This window comes from Amblyraja radiata, chromosome 5 (assembly GCF_010909765.2).
Source record: "Amblyraja radiata isolate CabotCenter1 chromosome 5, sAmbRad1.1.pri, whole genome shotgun sequence".
Classification (NCBI taxonomy): Eukaryota; Metazoa; Chordata; class Chondrichthyes; order Rajiformes; family Rajidae; genus Amblyraja; species Amblyraja radiata.
Genome location: NC_045960.1, coordinates 35774843 through 35797927, shown reverse-complemented (window position 1 = coordinate 35797927; position 23085 = coordinate 35774843). Strand labels below are relative to the sequence as shown.

General features: G+C 41.0%; 1 protein-coding gene across 1 annotated transcript; it reads right to left on the bottom strand.

Annotated features, from left to right (window-relative positions):
* Positions 1-387: 387 nt before the first annotated feature.
* On the bottom strand, positions 388-20588 carry LOC116973734 (G-protein coupled receptor family C group 6 member A-like). Its single transcript, XM_033022044.1, has 6 exons — positions 20252-20588; positions 9394-9697; positions 6714-7580; positions 5704-5907; positions 2984-3104; positions 388-1462 (listed from the first exon to the last, which is right to left on the bottom strand). Exons 1-6 carry the CDS (start codon positions 20440-20442, stop codon positions 444-446), a joined length of 2706 nt encoding a protein of 901 aa, XP_032877935.1. The 5' UTR covers positions 20443-20588; the 3' UTR covers positions 388-443.
* Positions 20589-23085: the final 2497 nt, after the last annotated feature.

The window sequence follows — 23085 nt, the reverse complement described above, 5'->3', positions numbered from 1 at the left end:
CCGCACTTCACTGCATACGCCACCACGCCTCACCACGCACCACGTCACGATGCGCCAACCAATTTATAAGATATCGCGTAAATGACGCCCAAGTGGGGCAGGCCCTTAAGGTTTTTGTGAGCCTTCATTGTATCAATGTATCAATGTATCAATGGGGATCATAAGCAAAGCAATTACAAGCTTCTGGCAAATATCTAAATTTAGCCAATCTTGGATCCTCTGTGATATAGTCATGGGTTAGTTCTGCCATGTGAACTTTGGGGTTGCTTTGCAACTCATGTTCTAAAAGTTGCCTTTTACTAGATTTAAGAACCAGAAAAGTTATTGATTTACAGTTGCTATAACGTTAAATCCAAATTTAAAAAAATCCAGTGTTGCATACTCGTTAACAGTCATTTCCCCTTACTCTCATAATGTAGGTTGCAATATATTCCTGTCCCAATTTATTTACTCATAGGTATCTGAGAAACTTGGCTGTTCACAGTAGTTGGAGATACTGGTGCAGACCAAAAGCATTCAGCCACCTCCGAAGGTTGAGGAAAGTTGACTTGATCTTTTTGAGCATTATGCTCTCGTAAATACTTCCTAATGCTTTCAGGGGTGTTTTGGTTTTTCTTGAAACAAATGAAATAGCACTTTGGAAAGAAATGGCAGCACAAGATGCCATAGTTTGACGCAAGAATGGCAACTACTTCAACTGCTGGGAGATATTTATCCTCAGTGTTGACGTGCACAGGCACAAAAGAAATCCACACTATCAAGTAGATGAGCATGCTGAATGTGATAAACCGGGCCTCATTGTAAATATCTGGGATCTTCCTCCCCATAAAAGCAGCCAAAAAACAAAAAAATGCAAGTAGAGCTATGTAACCCAACATAATACCAAATGCCACATTGGAGCCCTCATCGCATTTTGGTAATAAGACTTTCGGTATGGTATTATTTAGTACATAGTTAGGTGCGTTAAACAACAACCAAAATGTGCAAATAATAACTTGCACCAGAGTACATATTACTAGAATTACTATTGGTTTATACATTTTTTTCATCTGATGATGGACAAGTGGATCAAAATTAAATGCCAGAATGATCCTGAAGGATTTGACTAGGATCCAAGAAACACATATTGTAAAGCTTATTCCATAGAGCGGCTGTCTAATTTTACAGTGAAATCCTGTTGGTTTACCAATGAAAAATCCAGTGCTTATAAAGCAGAGGAGCAGTGAGCAGAGAATTACAAAACAGAAATAACCTCCAGAGCTCTTTACTGCTGGCGTTTTCAAATTCAGCAAGAATATGATAAAAATCACAATTACTAATAGTATCCCTAAAGACGCAAAGACCACCAGGACAATTGCAAACCCATCATTCCAGTTGAAGTATTCAATGGTCTTGTTATTGCAAGCAGAACTTCCAGCATCAGACCACTGGTCATCAAAGCACTTCAAACAGTCATTCATGTCTGCCATGAAAAAAAAAGTAATTGTTAGGCTTCGTATTTAAAGAAATAAATATTGTAATATTTGCTTAGTTAATTCAAAATTGGCATGACTTTTTTGTGTGAGTTTATACCAATGAATAGCATTACATTCACAACACCACAAGCTGAGTACACTTGCTTCGGTCTAACTCATCCAGATAATAATCTGCACTATGTCTTCTAACCAGTGTTGTAAAGAATGTAAATATTTTTGCATCTATGAACAAATCTGATAACTAATTTCTAAAAACAATATGGGGATTTTGAATGATTTTTAGCCATTGATTTATTTTATATTAATATATTATATTTTAGTCCATTGATTAATTTTGCTGCTTCATATACCTTTAAGTTGTACTCAATTTATATTTGCAAGTTAAATTTTAATTGATCATTATAAACAAATTAAACATCTAGATGTTGAAGCCAAAGAATTGCTGACGTTTTCAGGAAGTAAATATCAAAATACATTTGGATTCAATTTTTTATTGTCATTGCACAGAATGGTTTAGCCGTTTCCAGTGGTGAATGTGAAACAATTAAAATTAAGGTTACTATTTCAGAAAGTAAATATCAACATTTTCAGTGGTGAATGTGAAACAATTAAAATTAAGGTTACTATTTAAAATATGTAAAATAGGTTAGAGAAAATGGCATGCAAATAATTGTCAGAACATGAATTGCATTGCTACACATGACAATAATTTCTGAAGTGAAGTTTTTGATATTTATTAATACTGGGGGGATGTGCTCAATGGCCTTCTTTGGTGTTGAACTTATTTTGGCTGCATACTCATATTATTGGGTCTGTTAAAATTCTTTTCAAGAAAATCAGCTCTAGTTTCTCAAGCTTTTTTCTCTGAATTCAATATTTGTCATGTTAGAAGGTACACAAAATTGCTGGAGAAACTCAGCGGGTGCAGCAGCATCTATGGAGCGAAGGAAATAGGCGACGTTTCGGGCCGAAACCCTTCTTCAGACTGATGGGGGGTGGGGGGGAGAAGGAAGGAAAAGGGGGAGGAGGAGGAGCCCGAGGGCGGGCGGATGGGAGGGTGGGAGGAGACAGCTAGAGGGTTAAGGAAGGGGAGGAGACAGCAAGGGCTAGCAAAATTGGGAGAATTCAATGTTAATGCCATCCGGACGCAAGGTCCCCAGGCGGAATATGAGGTGCTGTTCCTCCAATTTCCGCTGTTGCTCACTCTGGCAATGGAGGAGACCCAGGACAGAGAGGTCGGATTGGGAATGGGAGGGGGAGTTGAAGTGCTGAGCCACCGGGAGGTCAGGTTGGTTATTGCGGACTGAGCGGAGGTGTTCAGCGAAACGATCGCCCAACCTCCGCATAGTCTCCCCGATGTAAATCAGCTGACATCTAGAGCAGCGGATACAGTAGATGAGGTTGGGTCATGTTAGAGGTTTGTCATGTTAGAGTTGGCCATAGATACTAGAGATGTGACCTCTACACGTGCACAACTTTACAAGCCTGTAGCAATTACCGCTACTTACCCCATCCTACAGAATGGTATCCCTCAGCACAAGGCACACAATCATAACAGCAGGTGTGTAAGGAATATGCTTTCTTCCTTTCTCCGGGTTTACAGGACCGGGAACAATTGGAAATCACAGCCTAGTGGAATGATACAAATGATTGATTCATCAAACTCTCATTGCTTTAATGATTGAATTTCTGTTAACCCAGTATCCTCCCCAATGGTTTCCCTACCACTGACGTGAGGCTCACCAGCCTATAATTCCCTGGATTCTCTCCACTTCTCTTCTTAAGTACAGAAACAACATTAGCTACACTCCGGTCCTCTGGGAGCTAGCCTGTGACTGGAAAAGATACATAGATCTTCATCGAGGCTTCCACACAGTTCTCTCTTGCCTCTCTGAATAACCTGGGATAATTCCTATCAGGTCCTGAGGATTTATCCACCTGATTGCTCTTCAAGTGCCCCAACAACTCCTCCTTCTTGATCACATACAGCCTTTGCATAATTAGTATTCTCCACACGGATCTCATTATCCTCCATGTCTTTCTCTTTGGTGAAAACAGATGCAAAATACTAGTTCAGTACCTCGCCTACCTTGACTGTAAGCACACATTACCCCACCCCCATTTATCCTTGAGCAATCCTACATTTTCCCTGGTTATCCACTTGTTTTTAATATCGTGATAAAAACTTTAGGATTTTCTTCAACTCGACACCAAAGCCATTTCATAGTTCCGTTTGGCCCTTGCGATTGCCTGCTTGAGTTCTTTCCTCCTTTATTTATATATCTGAAATGCCCTGTCTGATTCCAACCTCTTACACCTTGCATGCAGCTCCTTTTCTTTTTGACCAAATTTGCATCATCTTTGGTCATCTAAGGCTCCGTTACTTTGCCATCCTTATCCCTACTCCTTACTGAAACATGCAGGCTCTGAACATTGGTCAACTGGCCTTTAAACAACTCCCACAAGTCAGATGGTCATAACAATTGGTCACTGTTTACTCTCCCGAGCTCATGCCTAATAACATTATACCTTGCCTGAATCCAATTTAGCACTTTCCCTCAAGCTCCAGCCTCTCCCTATTCAAAACAATTTTCAAACTTATAGAGTTGTGATTGAGATTCTAAAGAGACAACAAAATGTATTGATGAGGACAGTGGGAATGAAGTAATCTGCATGCATCTTTGTCAATGTCCCACATGGAAGGTTGGTCCAATGACTTGCAGCCCATGGTTTCTAGGCAAGATTGACAAACTGACCCCACAGCTCTTGACAAACTAGTTCCAAGATCAGGGAAGGGAGCAGATGGTGATGGAGGAGGGTTTTAGTGATTGGAAGCCCGTGAGCAGTGGTGTAACCCTGCAGTCAATGCTGGGGTACACTAACAGGATACGATTTCACATGCTTTCACAATATCACGCTATAGCCTATGACTATTTCCACGTGGAGAATAGTCATAGGCTATAGGGTGATCTTGCTCAATTAGTAAGATGGTCAGACCAATGGCAGATGGAATTTAATCTTGAGAAGCAAAGTGATGCATTTTGGAAGGATTAATAAGGATAGGATAAACATAATCAATGATTCGGCCAAGGGAGTATTATGCCACCAAAGGATATTGTTGTACAGGTCTAACGATGCAGAAAGATGGCAGCACAGGTAGATAAGATAATAAAGAAAACATGTGAAATACTTGCCTCCATTAGATGAGGCATAGAATATGAGAGGCGAGAGGTTATGGTGCAACTTTATAAAACATAGTTCAGGCCACAGATGGAGTACTTGCACTGTTCCAGGGAAATGTTGTGATTGCACTGGAGAGCATGCAAAGGGGATTAACCTGCCTGTTTCATGGGATGGAAGGAAGGGACTTGATGGGCTGCGTCAGTTTTGTGGGAGGGACGGAATGGGCTGCGTTTGTTTTCATTGGAGCAGAGAAAGCTGATGGGAGACTTGATAGAGCCAGAGGTGTTTAGAGAGGATCTGAGGCTGAATATTTTCACCAAGAGCATGGTTGGAATCTAGAGTGCACTGCTTGAGATGGTGTTGGAAGCGGGTACTCTCTCAACATTGACAAAGTATCCAGACCAGCGGAAGCTTCGACAAGGTATCTGAGGACTAAGTGTTAGTAAATCGAATTAGTATGGATTGACGAGGATGGCGTCAAGACTCGAGGGCCTGACCTATAGGGAGAGGTTGAGCAGGCTAGGACTTTACTCCTTGGAGTGCAGGAGGATGAGGGGTGCTCTTATTGAGGTATACAAAATCACGAGAGGGATAGATTGAATAAAAGCACAGAGTCTCTTGCCAGAGTAGGGGAGTCGAGAAGCAGAGAACATAGGTTTAAGGTGAGGGGGGAAAGAATTAATAGGAACCTGAGCGGTAAGTTGTTTGGTGTTTGGAAAGAGCTGCAGGAGGAGGTAGTTGAGGCAAGTACTATTGCAACTTTTGAGAAACATTTAGATAGATACATGGATAGGACAGGTTTAGTGAGATATGAGCCAAATGCAGGCTGTTGGGACTAGCGTAGCTGGAATATGTTGGTTGTTGTGAGCAAGCTGGGTCAAATGGCCTGTTTCCACACTGTATTGACTATGACTCTAGATGGGTGCTTCATGGTCAGCATGGATACGCTGGACTGAAGGGCCTACTTCTGAGCTGTATCTCTTAATGATTAAGATTTTTTTAAATCAATTGTTCAATTAAGCCGCACATCAATGTTAATTCCAACCTTTCCGATGCTTTTGAAGGCGTCATTGTGAATATGTATATTGTTATCCTGGAGTCTGTATTCTCCAACGGTTTTAAACTTGGTAAACTCATCATGCATAACCCATTGTATGAGGTCATATCCAGTTATAGAATCCCCAAACTTGTCAAAGTAAAACTCTCCTGAACCTTCAGTGAAATGCATCGTTTTTAATGCTTCCAGTAACTGTAAAAAGAAGACAAATTATTATTGTACTAACCATTTCAGCAAGATTAGGAATTGAAAAGCTTGATTTCATGATTGGCAGCTAAACTAGATAGCTGTCATGTGAGGAAAAGCACTAACACACGTAACTATTGCCAATTTAGTTACTGTGGGTTCCCTATCATGTACCTATAGTAAATGGATCGATTGCAATCATGTATTGTCTTTCTGCTGACTGGTTAGTATGCAACAAAAGCTTTTCACTGTACCTCGGTACACGTGACAATAAACTAAACTGAAACCCAGTGATGAATGCACATGTTTATCCCTCTAAGGACAATTTACACTAAAAGAGCACGCTTGACTGGATAGTGTCAAAGTGACAGATATAATAATGCTAAATTAACTATTTTTACACCATCGTGCAAAGTTACAAATTTGGTTTGCAATATATTACCAATCTTACAAAATATTTCAAGGCCGTGAAATAGGTCAGCATTTTTGATTTTTTTAAAATTTGACAAAGATTTTGATAAAAATTGGTAGCATTATTTTTGGCCAAGTGCAATGCATCGAATTAGTCATCTATATCAAACATGCATCTTGACCCGATAGCTCTGAGGTAACGGATAATGAAGGCATTTACTTAGATTCGCATTGTGAAAATCACTGACATTCAAAACGGCATACAATAGGAATCAATGCAAGCCAAACATGAGAATGTGCTCACTGCTGTACAGTTATAAGATTATTTAATAATTACATTCATGGTCAAGTGAGAATAGCTTACAGCAAATAAAGAATAATAATAGACTAAAAATATCTACCTTCCATGGTTGAAAATCAAGGTTTTTCTCACAAGCCCCTTCTTTACATTTTAGAAGATTCCTTAGACCATAAGCAATTGATTTAGTTGCCAAATATACTGCATAGGTGACACCTAACTCAATATTATGACTTATATCATCTTCATCTATATCTGACAAGCCTTCATTTGTTTTGTCACAATCCAGAGGTTGTATCAGTTTCTTGGACTCTGGAAACGGGCACTGCGGTGTGTATGCATTGCACGTTTCTGTGTAATTGTTTAATTGATTTGAACAAATGGAATGAAGTTGCTTGTATTTTTCAATGAACTTGTTAAATCCCAGAGGTGGTGTCCTTAGGTTTCTTAAATGTGTCAAAAAGCCAGGAATGCATCCAGTCTTAAATGAGAAGCCCATAATGTTTCCTACTGTTTTTATATTCTTCATCTTTGCAACTCCTCTGGACATGGACCAAGCATCACTGGCAATCCATGTTCTATTGATCCCCCGCCGGATGATTTCAGTGAACAGTTTAACGACAATTGATTGTTTTGCAAACAGAACAATAACACTTGCAATGGGGGTTTTTTCAATTTTTGAAATCAGGTTCTCTATCCGTTCGTGACTCCGGATATCACACACGTAAGTGGGAATCAGTTCCTTGAAACCAATACAAACATTGTGCTTCTGTGCATGTGAAACAAAGTCAGTCACTGCAGACTTGCCGTATTCATCATCAGTTGCGATAATCCCAATCCAGTTCCACTTAAAATAGCTGATAAGTTTGGCCAAAGCCTTCGTCTGATGGATGTCACTTGGCACAGTGCGTAAGAATGATGCAAATCTCCCCTTGTTACTGAGAATGGAAGCAGATGATGCAAAACTAATCTGGAAAGCAATGGGAATGAAGTTCAATTAACTTTACAGTACATGAAAGCAAATATTAGGTGCACACAGAACATGGAATTTCACCTGTGAAGATGTGCAGGTGAAGCACCTGTATAGTACATAAAATTCTTGCATGACGCAATAGATTAGTATTCCATGATCTCTGCCTGATGCATGGTGCACACATTAATCAAGGGATTAATTAATGTACGTACATCAATAGCTGCCCATTGATGTACGTACATATAGTTGCAACACATCCTACTGCATTAGCAGAATGCTGCTTTGTCTCAGAAGTTCAAAGGATGATTGTTAGTTTTGGCGGTTAAACTGAGCATAATTAGGACAATTGTATAGACTGTACTTTAACGTGTGGTGGAGGCAGATATGATTGTGGCATTTAAGAGACCTTTGGAAAGGCATATGGGTATGCAGGAAATGGGAGAATGTGGGATAAACATAGAAACATATAAAATAAGTGCAGGAGTAGGCCATTCGGCCCTTCGAACCAGCATTGCCATTCAATATGAACATGGCAGTTCATCCAAAATCAGTACCCTCTTCCTGCTTTCACCCCATATCACTCGATTCCGTTAGTCCTAAGAGCTACACCTAACTCTCTCTTGAATACGGAATGGATCATGTGCAGGCAGATAAGATTTGGTCTTGGATCATGTTCGGCACTGACATTAAGGCCAAAGGGCTTGCTCCTGTGCTCTACTGTTCTATGTCCCATGTTCTACAAAAAGCTGCCTGTATTTATCATTTAAGTAGCAGTCACTCTAGGACTTCCACAAATGCATTGTCAAACATATAAAACCTACACCTACTGACACTTTTGGAAGGCTAAATCTGTGAGTTCACCACACAGGTCTACTATTAGACCCCATGAAGGTTATCCTCCTGCAGGATGCTGTTGAATTCACTGGGTTTGTATAGCAATGGATTGGCAGTCCAAAAGAAAGGTGAATATCTATTTAAACTATTTAATCTATAATCTAATCTATTTAAATTATTTCACTTTCATTTTTATGATTTCAATTATTTAAATTGTGTTTGTTTTCAAATTGAACTGTATTTTCAGTAATTTATTTTCTTTTTTTTTTGCTTTTGCTTTACCTTTCAACCTGCTGGCTCGAAGGGCCGAATGGCCTACTCCTGCACCTGTTGTCTAATCTAATTTTCCTTTCTGTCTCAGTATTTCAACCTCTGTGCCTGATTTGATCATTAATCCATTCCTTCAAATTTCTATTAGTCCTACCCCAAGTATTAAATGGCATTGATGAACCAAACACACTGCTTGCTGGTTACTTAATTCCCACATGTTCTTTCTCCCTTTCTGTAACATTATCAATTCTTAAGGAATATGTGGGTAAAGATACTTTAAACTGAAGGGTGGAGTGAGCAAGTCCTACTGCAGGTAAATACAGGTGGATGCCCTACTGAACACGGGGTCACAGTTTAAGGATAAGGAGGAGATCTTTTAGGACCGAGATGAGAAAAACATTTTTCACACAGAGAGTGGTGAATCTCTGGAATTCTCTGCCACAGAAGATAGTTGAGGCCAGTTCATTAGCTATATTTAAGAGGGAGTTAGATGTGGCCCTTGTGGCTAAAGGGATCAGGGGGTATGGAGAGAAGGCAGGTACGGGATACCGAGTTGGATGATCAGCCATGATCATATTGAATGGCGGTGCAGGCTCGAAGGGCTGAATGGCCTACTCCTGCACCTAATTTCTATGTTTCTATGAACGTATAAAAGAAGCATGCATCTTGGAAGACTATAACAATAGTTGCAAAATGTTTTACGTACCTGAGGCATGAGCATTACATTAAATATTCTTGCTATAGGAATTGACAATTCAGAATATGCTTCGCCCACTACTGCTTTCACAGTTGTCTTGTAGTCAGTGTAGTTGCAACGAACCTCCAGAAGATTGCCCATGGAATTTGACTTAGAAAGTAACTTCATTGTAGCTATGATGGCCTTGGAGGCATCGGAACATGAGTCATATATTTCATATCCAAGTTTAATACCATTTAGTAGTGAGGAGTTGTTTATCATTTCAATGGTGTGTATCATAGCCTGGACCCAGATAAAAGACTGGACATCAAATCTTTAAAAGAAAAAAAACATTATTAATTGCTGAGCTTTGAAAAGGTTAATTCTCTGGCATGGTATAACCAGAGTGTGTTTTATGGTAATCCAGAATGTCAAAAGGAATTTTTGAACAAATTAAAATATAAACATTTATTTACATTTTAGGCATATTTATCTACTATTCGTTTATTTTGGGGGATATGGGCTTCACATAAGTCAGCGTATGTTGTCCATGCAGGTACAGACCATGTGGTCAACCTCCATGCTGTCAGGTAGGTCCCCCTTGAAATTAGTTCCCTGATGAAGAAGATCTGCTGATGGAATTCATGACGAACATGTTGTATGACTTGAAGAGCACTCATCCTGTAAATGCACAGCGTTCCATCATGTTCCGAACATGTTTCTGTGTAGAGCGATCGTGTAGAGTAATATGTTCACAGGGAGGTTGGTGGGTATATGGAATAAAGGGCCTGTGCCACTTGGCCGTCATTTACGCGACAGGCCAGTAGTGACTGACGCGCGACGGTCGCGTGCGTCATCATGCATCCGCCCAGCCGTCTGGAACGCGTGACGTCATTTGAAGATAGACACAAAGTGCAGGAGTAACTTAGCGGGATCGGCAGCACCACTGGAGAGAAGGAATGGATGATGTTTCAGGTCGAGACTCTTCTTCAGTCTGAAGAAGTCTGAAGAAGAGTCTTGACCCAAAATGTCACCCATTGCTTCTCTCCAGACATGCTGCCGGTCCTGCTGAGTTACTCCTGCACTTTGTGTCTATCTCCAATCGTCTTGGTCCAATTCTGGTAGTAGGAGTGGGGGAGATCCGGATCCGCAACGGCCGTGAGCCCCAGGTCGGTCTCGGCGATCGTTTGCCTGCTTCTGCTGCTGTTGGAGGTGAGACCCTTGCGCCGCGCCAGGATCTTGGGCCTGTCCCACTTTGGCCATCAGGCCAGTGGCGCGCAAAGATTTCATGCAGGTCGAAGTCCATACTCTTCCACGCCACTCCACATTCCTCCACACCACACCATGCACCCATCCTGTGCTATCCACTCGCTACCCACGCGCTACTCACACGCTACCCACACGTTAGCAGGTCACGTAAATGGCGCGCGAATGATGGCCAAGTGGGACAGACCCTTAAGAAGTTGGATGAAGTAGTTGAAGCAGGTCCAATAACAACATTTAAAAGACATTTGGCGGTCATAGATAGAAAAGGTTTTGAGGTATATGGGCCAAATGGATGAAGCATAAAGTCATAGTCATTCAGTGAGGAAACAGGCATTTGGCCCAACTTTCCCACACCGACCAACATGTCCCATCAGCAGTAGTCCCACTTGCCTGCGTTTGGCCCAAATCCCTCTTAATTTGTCCTATCCATGTACTTGTCTAATTGCTTCTTAAATGTTGTGATAGTCATAGCCTCAACTACCTCCTCCTGCAGCTTATCGCGTACACCCACCACCCTTTATGTGAAAAGGTTACCCCTCAGATCCCTAAAAAATCTTTCCCCCTTCACCTTAAACCTATACCCTCTGGTTCATGATTCACCTACTGTGCATCCACCTGATCTTATTCCTTTCATGATTTTATACAACTCTATAAGATCATCCCTCATCCTCCTGCACTCCAGGAATAGTCCCAGCCTACTCAACCTCTCCATATAGGTCAGAACCCCAAGTCCTGGCAACATCTATGTTTACATCCTTGCCGTCCAAGATGGATAACAAGCTCATGAAGTGTGTGGGGCTCTGCACATCCCTTTACAACTCGATCCTCGACTTCCTCATCGACTTCCTGTAATTAATTGTCACAACACTCCCTCCTCAATAACCATCAGCACAGGAGCACCTCAAGACGACAGATGGCACAATGGACTAAGTGTTCGGCTGGCGACCGGAAGGTGGCCGGTTCGAATCCCGCTTGGAGTGCATACTGTCGTTGTGTCCTTGGGCAAGACACTTCACCCACCTTTGCCTGTGTGTGAATGTGTGTGAGTGATTGGTGGTGGTCGGAGGGGCCGTAGGCGCAGAATGGCAGCCACGCTTCCGTCAGTCTGCCCCAGGGCAGCTGTGGCTACAGAAGTAGCTTACCACCACCGAGTGTGACTGAGGAGTGAATGAATAATGTGATGTAAAGCGCCTTGAGTATTAGAAAGGCGCTATATAAATCCCATCCATTATTATTATTAAGACTACATGCTCAGTCCCCCGCTCTATGCACTCTATACACACAATTGGGTAGCCGGACACAGTTCAAACTCCATCTTCAAGTTCGTTGACAACATCAGCGTTGTTGGATGAATTACAGATGATGATAAGTCAGAGTATAAGAGGAAGATCAATCGATTGACCAAATGGTTCCAGAACAATAACCTTACTCTCAACATTAGTAAGACAAAGGAAATGATTGTGGACTTTGGAAGAGGGATGAGGATACACAAACCTATCTTCATCTAAGTGACAGTGGTGGGGAAAGTCAAAAGCTTCAAATTCCTGAGCGTGTATATTTCTGATAATCTGTCCTGGACCTAGCACATTGATACAATCATAAAGGAAGCCCATCAATGCCTCTACTTCCTGAGAAGATCGAGGAGATTCATTATGTCAATTAATACTCTCAAACATCTCCAGGTGTACAGTAGAGAACATATTGACGTTTGCATCATGGCCTGGTTCAGTAACATGAATGCTGAGGGATGAAGAACTGAAATCTGGAGCAACAAACTGTGAGGATTGTAAAATGATATAAATAAGCTGGAGAAATAAGTATGATTGAAATTTAATACAAAAAGATGTGAAGTATTACATTTCAGCAGAAAGGATAAGTAATGACAGGATAAACAAGAGAACAATATTAAAGGGTCTGCAACATAGAAATTTTGAGGTATGTACAGTACGTAGATTGTTAAAAGTAGAAGGCTGGCTGGGAAAGTAGATAAAATAACATTTGGATTGTGAACTTTATAGAGGCAGAGATTTCTTCTAAAGATATTCCTTGGGATCGATTTTAATTTAGGGATATTGCAAAGCAGGGAAATCATGATGAATCTGTATATGTAACTAGTTCGACCAACCCTTCTGAAAAGGTGTGCAGGACAGAGTTAATGGAATGATGAGCTTTAAGGGCCTGTCCCACTTGGACGACCTAATCCATGAGTTTACAAGACCCTAGACGAGTTGAACAAAATGTCAAGGTCGTGTTGACTCGCCGAAGTAAAAGACTTCCTACGACTAAGTCTACGACCTCCTACGAATATGTCTACAACCTCCTACAACTATATCTACGACCTCCTACGACCCCCCTCGACCTCAGTCTTCCACACCTAAGACCAACTACGACAAGCTATGAGTGGAAAATGATCACATGATAAAATGATGTCATGTTTGCATTTTTTTCTCGGGCCAGTTACCGACCTACGACTACCATCCCGACCTACTACGACCTACCTACGACCGACCTACGAGTAAAAAAGTCAATTTTTTCCATGCCGACCATTTTTTTAACTTGTGGACATTTTTTATCAGGCTGGAAAAAACGCCGCGACTTACTTGAGGCCACGAGTACGCACAGACCACTCACGAGCATGAAGGAGAGTTACGAAGACCTCCTACGACCTCGTGGCGACCATGCTGCGAGTATGAGTCAAGGGCAAACTCGCAGAGGTCGCCAATTAGGTCGTGAAAGTGGGACAGGGGCTTTACTAGCTGGAGCAGCTAGACTTGTTCTTCTTCTTATTATAAGTTGAGGAGAGGTGCGATAGAACTTGAAAATCATGAATGGTTTAGAAAGAGGAAAATGAGAGAAACAGTTTAACAAAGCAGAATGATCAAGACAGAAGAATAATAGAAGGATAGAATAAAGGTGAAGCAAAATAATACTGAGGAAAAGTGCAGCATATGCTTCGGGTCTAGATTATTACTGCCTGCTTGGATAATGGGGTCACATTCAATTGTGCCGTTCAAAAGGGTACCAGGTGAGTATTTGAAAATAAAATAATTTCAGTGCAATGGGAACACTGCACTGGGCCTGAACTCGTTGGAGTTTAGAAGGATGAGGGGACACCTCATTGAAACTTGCCAAATAGTGAAAGACCTGGATAGAGCGGATGTGGATAGTATGTTTCAACTAGTGGGAGAGCCTTGGACTTGAGGTCATAGCCTCAAAATAAAAGGATATACCTTTAGCAAGGAGATGAGGAGGAATTTCTTTAGTCAGAGGGCGGTGAATCTATGGAATACATTGCCACAGAAGGCCAAATTAATGGAAATTTTTAAGACGTACAGTAGCTTGCAAAAGTATTCATACCCCTTGAACTTTTCCACATTTTGTCACGTTACAACCACAAACGTAAATGTATTTTATTGGGATTTTATGTGATAGACCAACACAAAGTGGCGCATAATTGTGAAGTGGAAGGAAAATGATACATGGTTTTCAAATTTTTTTACAAATAAAAAACTGAAAAGTGTGGCGTGCAAAAGTATTCAGCCCCCTTTACTCTGATACCCCTAAATAAAATCCAGTGCAACGAATTGCCTTCAGAAGTCACCTAATTAGTAAATAGAGTCCACTTGTGTGTAATCTAATCTCAGTATAAATACAGCTGTTCTGTGAAGGCCTCAGAGGTTTGTTAGAGAACATTAGTGAACAAACAGCATCATGAAGCCCAAGGAACACACCAGACAGGTCAGGGATAAAGTTGTGGAGAAGTTTAAAGCAGGGTTAGGTTATAAAAAAATATCCCAAGCCTTGAACATCTCACGGAGCACTGTTCAATCCATCATCCGAAAATGGAAAGAGTATGGCACAATTGCAAACCTACCAAGACATGGCCGTCCACTTAAACTGACAGGCCGGGCAAGGAGAGCATTGATCAGAGAAGCAGCCATGGTAATTCTGGAGGAGCTGCAGAGATCCACAGCTCAGGTGGGAGAATCTGTCCACAGGACAACTATTAGTCGTGCATTCCACAAATCGGGCCTTTATGGAAGAGTGGCAAGAAGAAAGCCATTGTTGAAAAAAAGCCATAAGAAGTCCCGTTTGCAGTTTGCCACAAGCCATGTGGGGGACACAGCAAACATGTGGAGGAAGGTGCTCTGGTCAGATGAGACCAAAATTGAAGTTTTTGGCCTAAATGCAAAACGCTATGTGTGGCGGAAAACTAACACTGCACATCACCCTGAACACACCATCCCCGCTGTGAAACATGGTGGTGACAGCATCATGCTGTGGGGATGCTTTTCTTCAGCAGGGACAGGGAAGCTGGTCAGAGTTGATGGGAAGATGGATGGAGCCAAATACAGGGCAATCTTGGAAGAAAACCTGTTAGAGTCTACAAAAGACTTGAGACTGGGGCGGAGGTTCACGTTCCAGCAGGACAACGACCCTAAACATACAGCCAGAGCTACAATGGAATGGTTTAGATCAAAGCATATTCATGTGTTAGAATGGCCCAGTCAAAGTCCAGACCTAAATCCAATTGAGAATCTCTGGGAAGAATTGAAAATTGCTGTTCACAGACGCTCTCCATCCAATCTGACTGAGCTTGAGCTATTTTGCAAAGAAGTATGGGCAAAAATTTCAGTCTCTAGATGTGCAAAGCTGGTAGAGACATACCCCAATAGACTTGCAGTTGTAATTGCAGCGAAAGGTGGTTCTACAAAGTATTGACTCAGGGGGGCTGAATACTTTTGCACGCCACACTTTTCAGTTTTTTATTTGTAAAAAAATTTGAAAACCATGTATAATTTTCCTTCCACTTCACAATTATGCACCACTTTGTGTTGGTCTATCACATAAAATCCCAATAAAATACATTTACGTTTGTGGTTGTAACGTGACAAAATGTGGAAAAGTTCAAGGGGTATGAATACTTTTGCAAGCCACTGTAGGTTGATAGATTCTTGATTAGTATGGGTGTCAGGGGTTAAGGGGAGAAGGTGGGAGAATGAATGTTGAGAGGGAAAGATAGATCACCCATGATTGAAAGGCGGAGTAGACCTGATGAGCTGAATCGCCTAATTCTGCTATAACTTATGAACTGCGGGAAAGTGAGACAAGCCAAATTGTTGTTGCAGAGTGCTAATGTGAACGCACGGCCTCCTCTTGTGCTGTAAACTTTCTTTGATCACGAAGGGGCACAATGGATTTCAAAAGCACCAGAAAGATGAAGTTTATGGATGGATGGTGCTTTATTGTCACATGTGCACACCACTGTGAAATTCATTTTGCATAGATCACACATGCGCAAGTCACCATATTTTGACACCATTTACAAAAAGTCCAAAGTCCAGTCCATGCCTTCAACGTGTTGGAGTGGCTCCTGATCCAGGTAAGCCTCAGGTTGCTGAAGGGCCTCCTCGTTGCCCTCGAACGGCTTGGCACGTGAACGGACGTTCCTCTCCTTGCCTGACCGCCTTTGTGTGCCACAAGTGCCTCCTGCAGCCGCCCTTGAAGGCTGGATGCAATGCCCCAGTCCCTCTCCAACCGTCCTCCTGCTCACATCCATCATTGCCACTCCCTTCTCCTCTGCTCCATGGTCTTCGAGGCGCTCTAGTGCTCCCAGCTTTCCCCTTGTAGGCTGTGACCCACCGGGTCTTTCTTCGCCGTGGCGAGCTAGGTCTGGTGTCACAGGTGGCTGCGGGGGGCTCAGCGATTTCTCCATACAGGCTGCGGCCTGCTGGGTTCATCCTTCATCTGGCCACCGGGTCTCCTGGGCAGGTTCCTGGCTCCATGGCATCCTAGGAATCTTCTACTGCTGCATGGCATCTCGGGAGCCATGGTCACCAAAACCTAAGAGGATCTCATGGATTGTCCAGAGATCATTTTAAATCACCATTATATTTGGGTCTTTCTGCCTTTCTCAGGAGAACCCATTCAGTGGGATGTTTCAGTGCAACTGGAAGTCTACTGAAGATTAAATAGGCTAGCAGCTTCTAGCCAGAAACAAGTAGCTGACTCATCTGGAATTATTTACAGTAAATGTTTTCATTTTTAGAGTGAAGTAGTCCATTCAAAATGGGTCAATTTATAGTGCAATGCCAACAGCTCGCAGGAAACTGTGCATACTGTACTTGTTTCTTAGCATTACAACGGTTATAATACGTAACATCAACATTAATACCATTTTCGCAAATACGTCTCCCAAAATGTGTAGATTCAGCTAATGCCCACTGTCACCTCTGTTGCCAAACACTAGCAATGGTTGAACTGCAGAGGCATTTCCTAGAATCTGCATTTTAATTTTTACCTGAAACTTTATTTGCATTGAAATCATCAACCGCTAATCAACATAACAACCTTGATGTCACCCGATGAGAAATATTGCTTTAATCTTAACCATCGTCTGTGCAATTTAAAATTGCCTTGTTTTCTCTCTTTCACAGACCTGTTGAAGGGTCTTTGACCAGAAATATTAACGTTGTTTTTCTTTCCACAGATCCAACAGATTTGCTAGATTTCTTATTTTTTTTAAACATATCTCATATAAACAAGTACCTTATGTAGCTGTTTGAAGTCCATCTTTATCATCTGACTAAATAAAAATGTTTTTATTTTCTGAGTAATTCTCATTTATAATAATCCCTATGTGACAAATGATTGTTTTTGTAATTTTCCATTTCGTTATTTGAAGAGTTCAAAGCAGCAAATGACTTGAACCATTTGCGGAGAATAAATTACAAATATAACAATGCTATCTTCAACCTTGAAAAAGGTCTCATTGACAGAAAGCTGGATTCATTCTTGTGTGTCTACCTCCTCAGAGAGAACCCAGCCCATGGTAACAGAAGAGAGGTGATAAAACTATAAAAATGCAGTCTGATTTTTTCGAGGCCTTCATCATCATGCAGAAGTGTAGGATTACTCCACAATGTTTGCAAGACCAAATTTTAATTTCCAGTAAGTGTTTGCTTTTGTTGTTTTTGTTCCATACTCTATGAGATAAACTATAGGGAGTTCATGAATTGTGCAATCACCTGTTCAGTTAAAGTTTGGCATATAGTTACACACTCTCCATGTGGGATTGCATTGTTAAAGTTAAAGTTTAAAGATATGTTCATGCTTATCAGCTTTTAAATTTCACAGATGGTTCAAATATCATATTACTGCGCAATGTTATAATTTTGTTCAAAGTTACTATAACTTAAAAATAAAATCAATGGTTCAATGACTAAATTTGAATCTTTATTGTCACATATACTTAGGTACAGTGAAATGTTTTTTTTGGATACAACCTGGTAAAATCATATAGCAGACCTTACTTTGGCAGTACACAAGAGTCGCCATGTTTCTGGCCCTGACAATGTTACAAAAAGTTCATCAAACTGTTTTATTCTTCTGCTTACAACGCCGAACCAGGCCGACCACCGCATATGGCAGCAGGCAGCACCCTCCGGGTCCCCGAAGCATTCCCAGCGCTTCCCCACCAGGCACCGCCTCCTATAGTTTATATAAATTATGTTAACCGAGGCAATGCATAATTTTGCCAATGTTTTACCTTATACATATCCCCCAAATAAAGAGAAAGGAAAAGCACCAGAGACCTGGGTTCGATCCAGGCTATATGGGTGCTTGTCTGTGCGAAGTTTGTATGTTCTCCCCGTGACCTGCGTGGGTTTTCTCAGAGAACTGGTTTTCTCCCACACTCCAAAGATGTACATGTTTGTAGGTTAATTGGCTTGGTAAAATTGCAAATTGTCCCAAGTGTAGGATAGTGTTAATCTGCAGGGATCGTTGGTCAGTGTGAACTCAGTTGGCCAAAGGGCCTGTATCCACTCTGTACCTCTAAACTAAACTAAACTAAACTTAACTAAAGAAAATCGGAGAAGACAAATAGTTCTGGCCAGGATTCATTTATCTCCTGCTTGTGGTCATTATGGCCATTTAATAGGCATTGATTTTGCACCTCTTTAAATCTTCCAAAATTGACATCTTGCAACGTTTTTATGAAAAGCAAATTGTAAGTTTTCATTCACCGCACATTTTGGCTTTTAAGCCCAGTTTTGCACGGTAAGAGCAGAACCAATCATTGCTATACAATTGCAATAATTTGCAGAAGCCTGTTCACGTTATGTCACAGACTCTGAACAGTGAATAAATATCCAAGTTATTTAAAGGGAGTTCATATTTATTCAACAACTTAGCATTTCAACAATAGGCACCATTTGATAAGCTATCATCTGTCAGGAAGGATAAAGTCTGGAATTGCATGTCATTGAATCATTGAACCTTGCAGCCTGTAACCTTATTAGTACTTTTGGCATTGTATGACTGCAAGTTTTATACCTCTCGTGAACATTTAACATGTCACAGAGCTATATAGCATTGAACCAGATCTTTTAGTGCAGGTTGTTCATGTCAACCAAGTAGCTTAACCAAGCTAGACCCACTTGCCAATGGCTGACCTGTATTCATTTTCTACTCATATACTTATCCAAGTGTCTTTTAAATGTAATAAATGTGTTAGACATGTTGTTATGAAATACCGGAGAGCGTAAGTAATGGGTCAAATGAAGACTGAAAAATAATGGAATAGATCTGGCCATACAACTATGTAGATGGTCTGTAGTGTGACCCCGGTTTGGTCCAATTACTTTTGAAGCCTCACCAGACACTATTTTCATTTTGTCGATCAATTGCAGTTTCAGGAAAGTAGCAATTAATAAATCAAAGCATTGGGGTCAAGGAAAGAGCGTTTACGTCGCAGCCCTGTTTCCACCAATCTTTCCACCACCACACACAAGAAGCACAAGAAGCGACAGGACAGACACCATAGTATGCAGATGCCAATAAGTGTGTTCAACTCGGGCTGAACAACTACTAATCTTGTGTGTGGACACGATACGAAGAAATCAAAACATTAAATCTTATTCAAAATTGTTTATATGCACGAGAATGTACTATTTAAAAGTGCTTCTTTTATCATGGTGATACAGAGTTGAAAATACCTGATATTTAGTTTAAATGTGCTGTTTCATAACGTGTTTAAATAAAAACAAATGGCTTTCATTTTGTGGGTTTAAGTAAGCGAATCGATAAGTCAACAGTTCAGTGCCAGGTTGATAGTGCTTTAATAAAGAAGAATCGGACCCTGAAAACTGATCTCACGTTCCATTTATGATGACTTCCACATCATAGTAATGACACAAAAATAGGATAAATCTTCCATTCCTTAATCTCCTGAATGTAGCCCCAGTTTTTAGTGACAACAAAAGACAAAGTTAATATAGATCTGAGCAATCACCCCACATATAGATGGCAATATTCAACATGCAAACTGACTTTGGGAATGTCAGTGAAAGTGGTCAAAATGGGAAATGAAATTGGTTTTTTTTAAATCAAAATTTTAAATCAAACATTTTAAATCAAAATATTTGAGCAGCCAAACATTTTCTTTTGACGTCCAATAATCAGATGAATCTGCCTCATTGGCTTTCTTTTTGTCAGCTTAGATTTCTACACGACAAGTGAAACTTTTATCAATTGAAATCTAACACCGAATCAGACCCATTTTTGTTAATGACTCTTTATGGCGATAAGAAATTAAAAGCAAGAACAACAAAACACTTACCCTGTGCATTCTAGTGGGTCAGGTTTAAGGTAATTTAAATTCGTCACCTGCTGATGCACTGGAAATAATCCCCCAAGGATGATATCTCCTGGGCATTTGGCTCCCACAAGATCATCTGCTACAGTGCATGCTCTCACTGAACAGCACAGAAAGAACCAACCCCAGGCACAGGCAGTCTTCGCAGTGTACATGGTCCTTAGGAAATGGTCGCAGCCTTTTATGCAGCTAAATAAAAATGTAAATACAACAACAGAAAAACCCTTTTGAAAACTAAGAGGCTTCTTTCCTGCAACCTTGGCGATGTTTTCTCACTGATATGTTTGAGAGGCCATTAAAACAGTTGCCTCCTTCGATCTTGGACACAGTCAAGCCACACCCTTTACTGGCAGTGTTATGCTGAGGGGTTTTCTGTGTTTCTAAATGTTGTGCAACTTTTACTTTGACAGGTATGTTCAGGCAGGGATTTATACACCAGATTAATTATCATGTGGAAAGTTATTTTTCACTTACTTCCTGCAATGTCTCTTAGGCTTTGTAACTGCGTATTTGATACAATTGGATAAATATTGATGCCATTTTAGAATGCTGAAACAATGATTTAATTTATTGTGTGTGAAGCTTAAGTAATAAACTGTAAGCCATGTTGTTAAAATTGAGATCAATTATGTACAATTACCTGTGCAGTGTATCGACAGCCTCTATTCCTTTGAGTGGTAACAAACTTTATTGTGTACAAAGATGTGTGTACAATTCTGGTCTCCTTGCCCAATAAAGATTGTAATTGCCATTGAGCGAGCACAGGAAAGAAAATTCACGGGATGGGTTGCAGTAATAGCTAGTATGCCTCAATGAGAAGAGATTGAATAAACTGGGACTGCATTTATAGTTGAGAAGAATGAAAACTTTGAAACTTACAACAGTCTTAAAGGGCTTGGCAAGCTGGGTGTAGGGAAGTCACAGTAGGATCTTGTTTAACTGGGCAAGTGGACTGAGGGATGGCTAATGGAGTTTAATGCAGATAATTGCAGGGTGTTGTATTTTAGGAAGTCAAACCAGGGCAGGACCTTCACAGTGAATGGTAGGTGAATGTAGAACAGAGGAAAATTGGGACGTTATGTCCTTGGGACGTTTTATTGGGGCTCTACGATTCAGAGAAATGTCCTTATGTTGTACCAGACGTTGGTGAGGCTACATTTGGATATAGGTTTCAGGTGAGATGGGCGAGACTTATTAGAAACCTAAGGGGAAATTTTTTTCACTCAGAGGATGATGGATATGTGGAATGAGCTGCCAGAAGAGATAATTGAGGCAGGTACTATAACAGCATTTAAACAACAGTTGGATGCATGGATGAGAAAGGTTTAGAGGGGAAATGGGGCTAGCTTAGATGGGACATCTAGGTTGGCATGCATGAGTAGGGCTGAATGGCCTTGTTCCGTACTGCATGACTTTATGACTCTGTGGCTTTTCCTGATTGAGGAGTCTAGAGGACCATTGTTTTGGAGTAAAGAGTAAGCTGCTTAGGTCTGAGGTGAAGAGAAAAGTCTCAGAAGATGGTAATCCTCTGCCGAGGAAGGCTCTGGAAGCCCAAAAGTATTTAGAAAAGAGAATTAGAGATCCCTGGATATTATGGGAATCAATGGACATGGGGATAGTGTTGGGGTGAATAAAACAAGCTAAATGGGTTGGGTGGCCTATACCTGCTCTTATTTGTCATTGAATCTCAGTTTACACTGCCTGGGACTTATTCATTGATTATGAGATGTCCATGGTGATGAGGGCCTAACCCTAACCCTAACCCTGACTGCATGTCATCTATAGCTGGCATGCAGTCATAAAAATGCTTGTGGGGCTAGTGCAGGAGCAAATAAGAAGTTCCTACCCAGGTCAATATGTACCATCTCATTGTGTGCTCAACACATATAATAAGAAGTCAGGTACAAGGATAGGAAAGGTTTAGTGGGATATGGGGCAAATGCAAGTGGTGGGAGTGTAGATGAGGCCTCTTGGCTGGCATGGGCAAGTTTGGCCAAACGGCTTGTTTCCATGCTGTATGACTACAAAGAGACATTTCTTCTTCCATTATTCCATTTAACCCACAGTGGGTCTGAAGTGCGTTAAAGTGAAGTTTAACTTTAGGTTCATTATTGTCACGTGCAGTGAGATATAATAAAAAGCTTTTGTCTGTGTTGCATTCAAATCAGTTAATACTATATATGAATACATTGAAGCCAAGCATAAGTCCGACTGGTAGAGTGAAGAGAAAAATACCAGTGTAGAATATAGTTTCCTCAGTATTTTAGTATAACAGTTCCAGAAGACAAAGTCCAATGCATTCTATGGGCAGGTCGGAAAATCAGGTTTGTACCCAAGCTGATCTAGCTGATGGAATGAGAGTTCAGAAGTCTAATAACAGTAGGCAAGAGGATATTTCTGAGTCTGGTGGTACATGCTCTCAAGCTTGGTATCTTTTGCCCAATGAGAGCAGGGAGAAGAAGGAATGAGGGTGTTGAATGAGGGTGTGTCTTGATTATGTTGGCTGCTTTCCCGTGGCAGTGTTAAATGTACATGGAGTCAATGATGGGGAGACTGGTGTGTGTGATGGACTGGTTTACATCTACAACTCTCTGCAATTTCTTGTGGTCTTGAGGAGAGCTGTTCCCAAAGCAAGCTGTGATGCAACCTGGTAATATGCTTTCTCTGGTGCATCTGTACAAGGTAAGAGTTATTGGAGACATGATAAGTTTCCTTGGTCTCTTGAGGAAACAGAGATATTAAGTTGCCTTTTGGCTGTAGCTTCAAAATAGTCGGTCCAGGGCAGATTGTTTATTTAC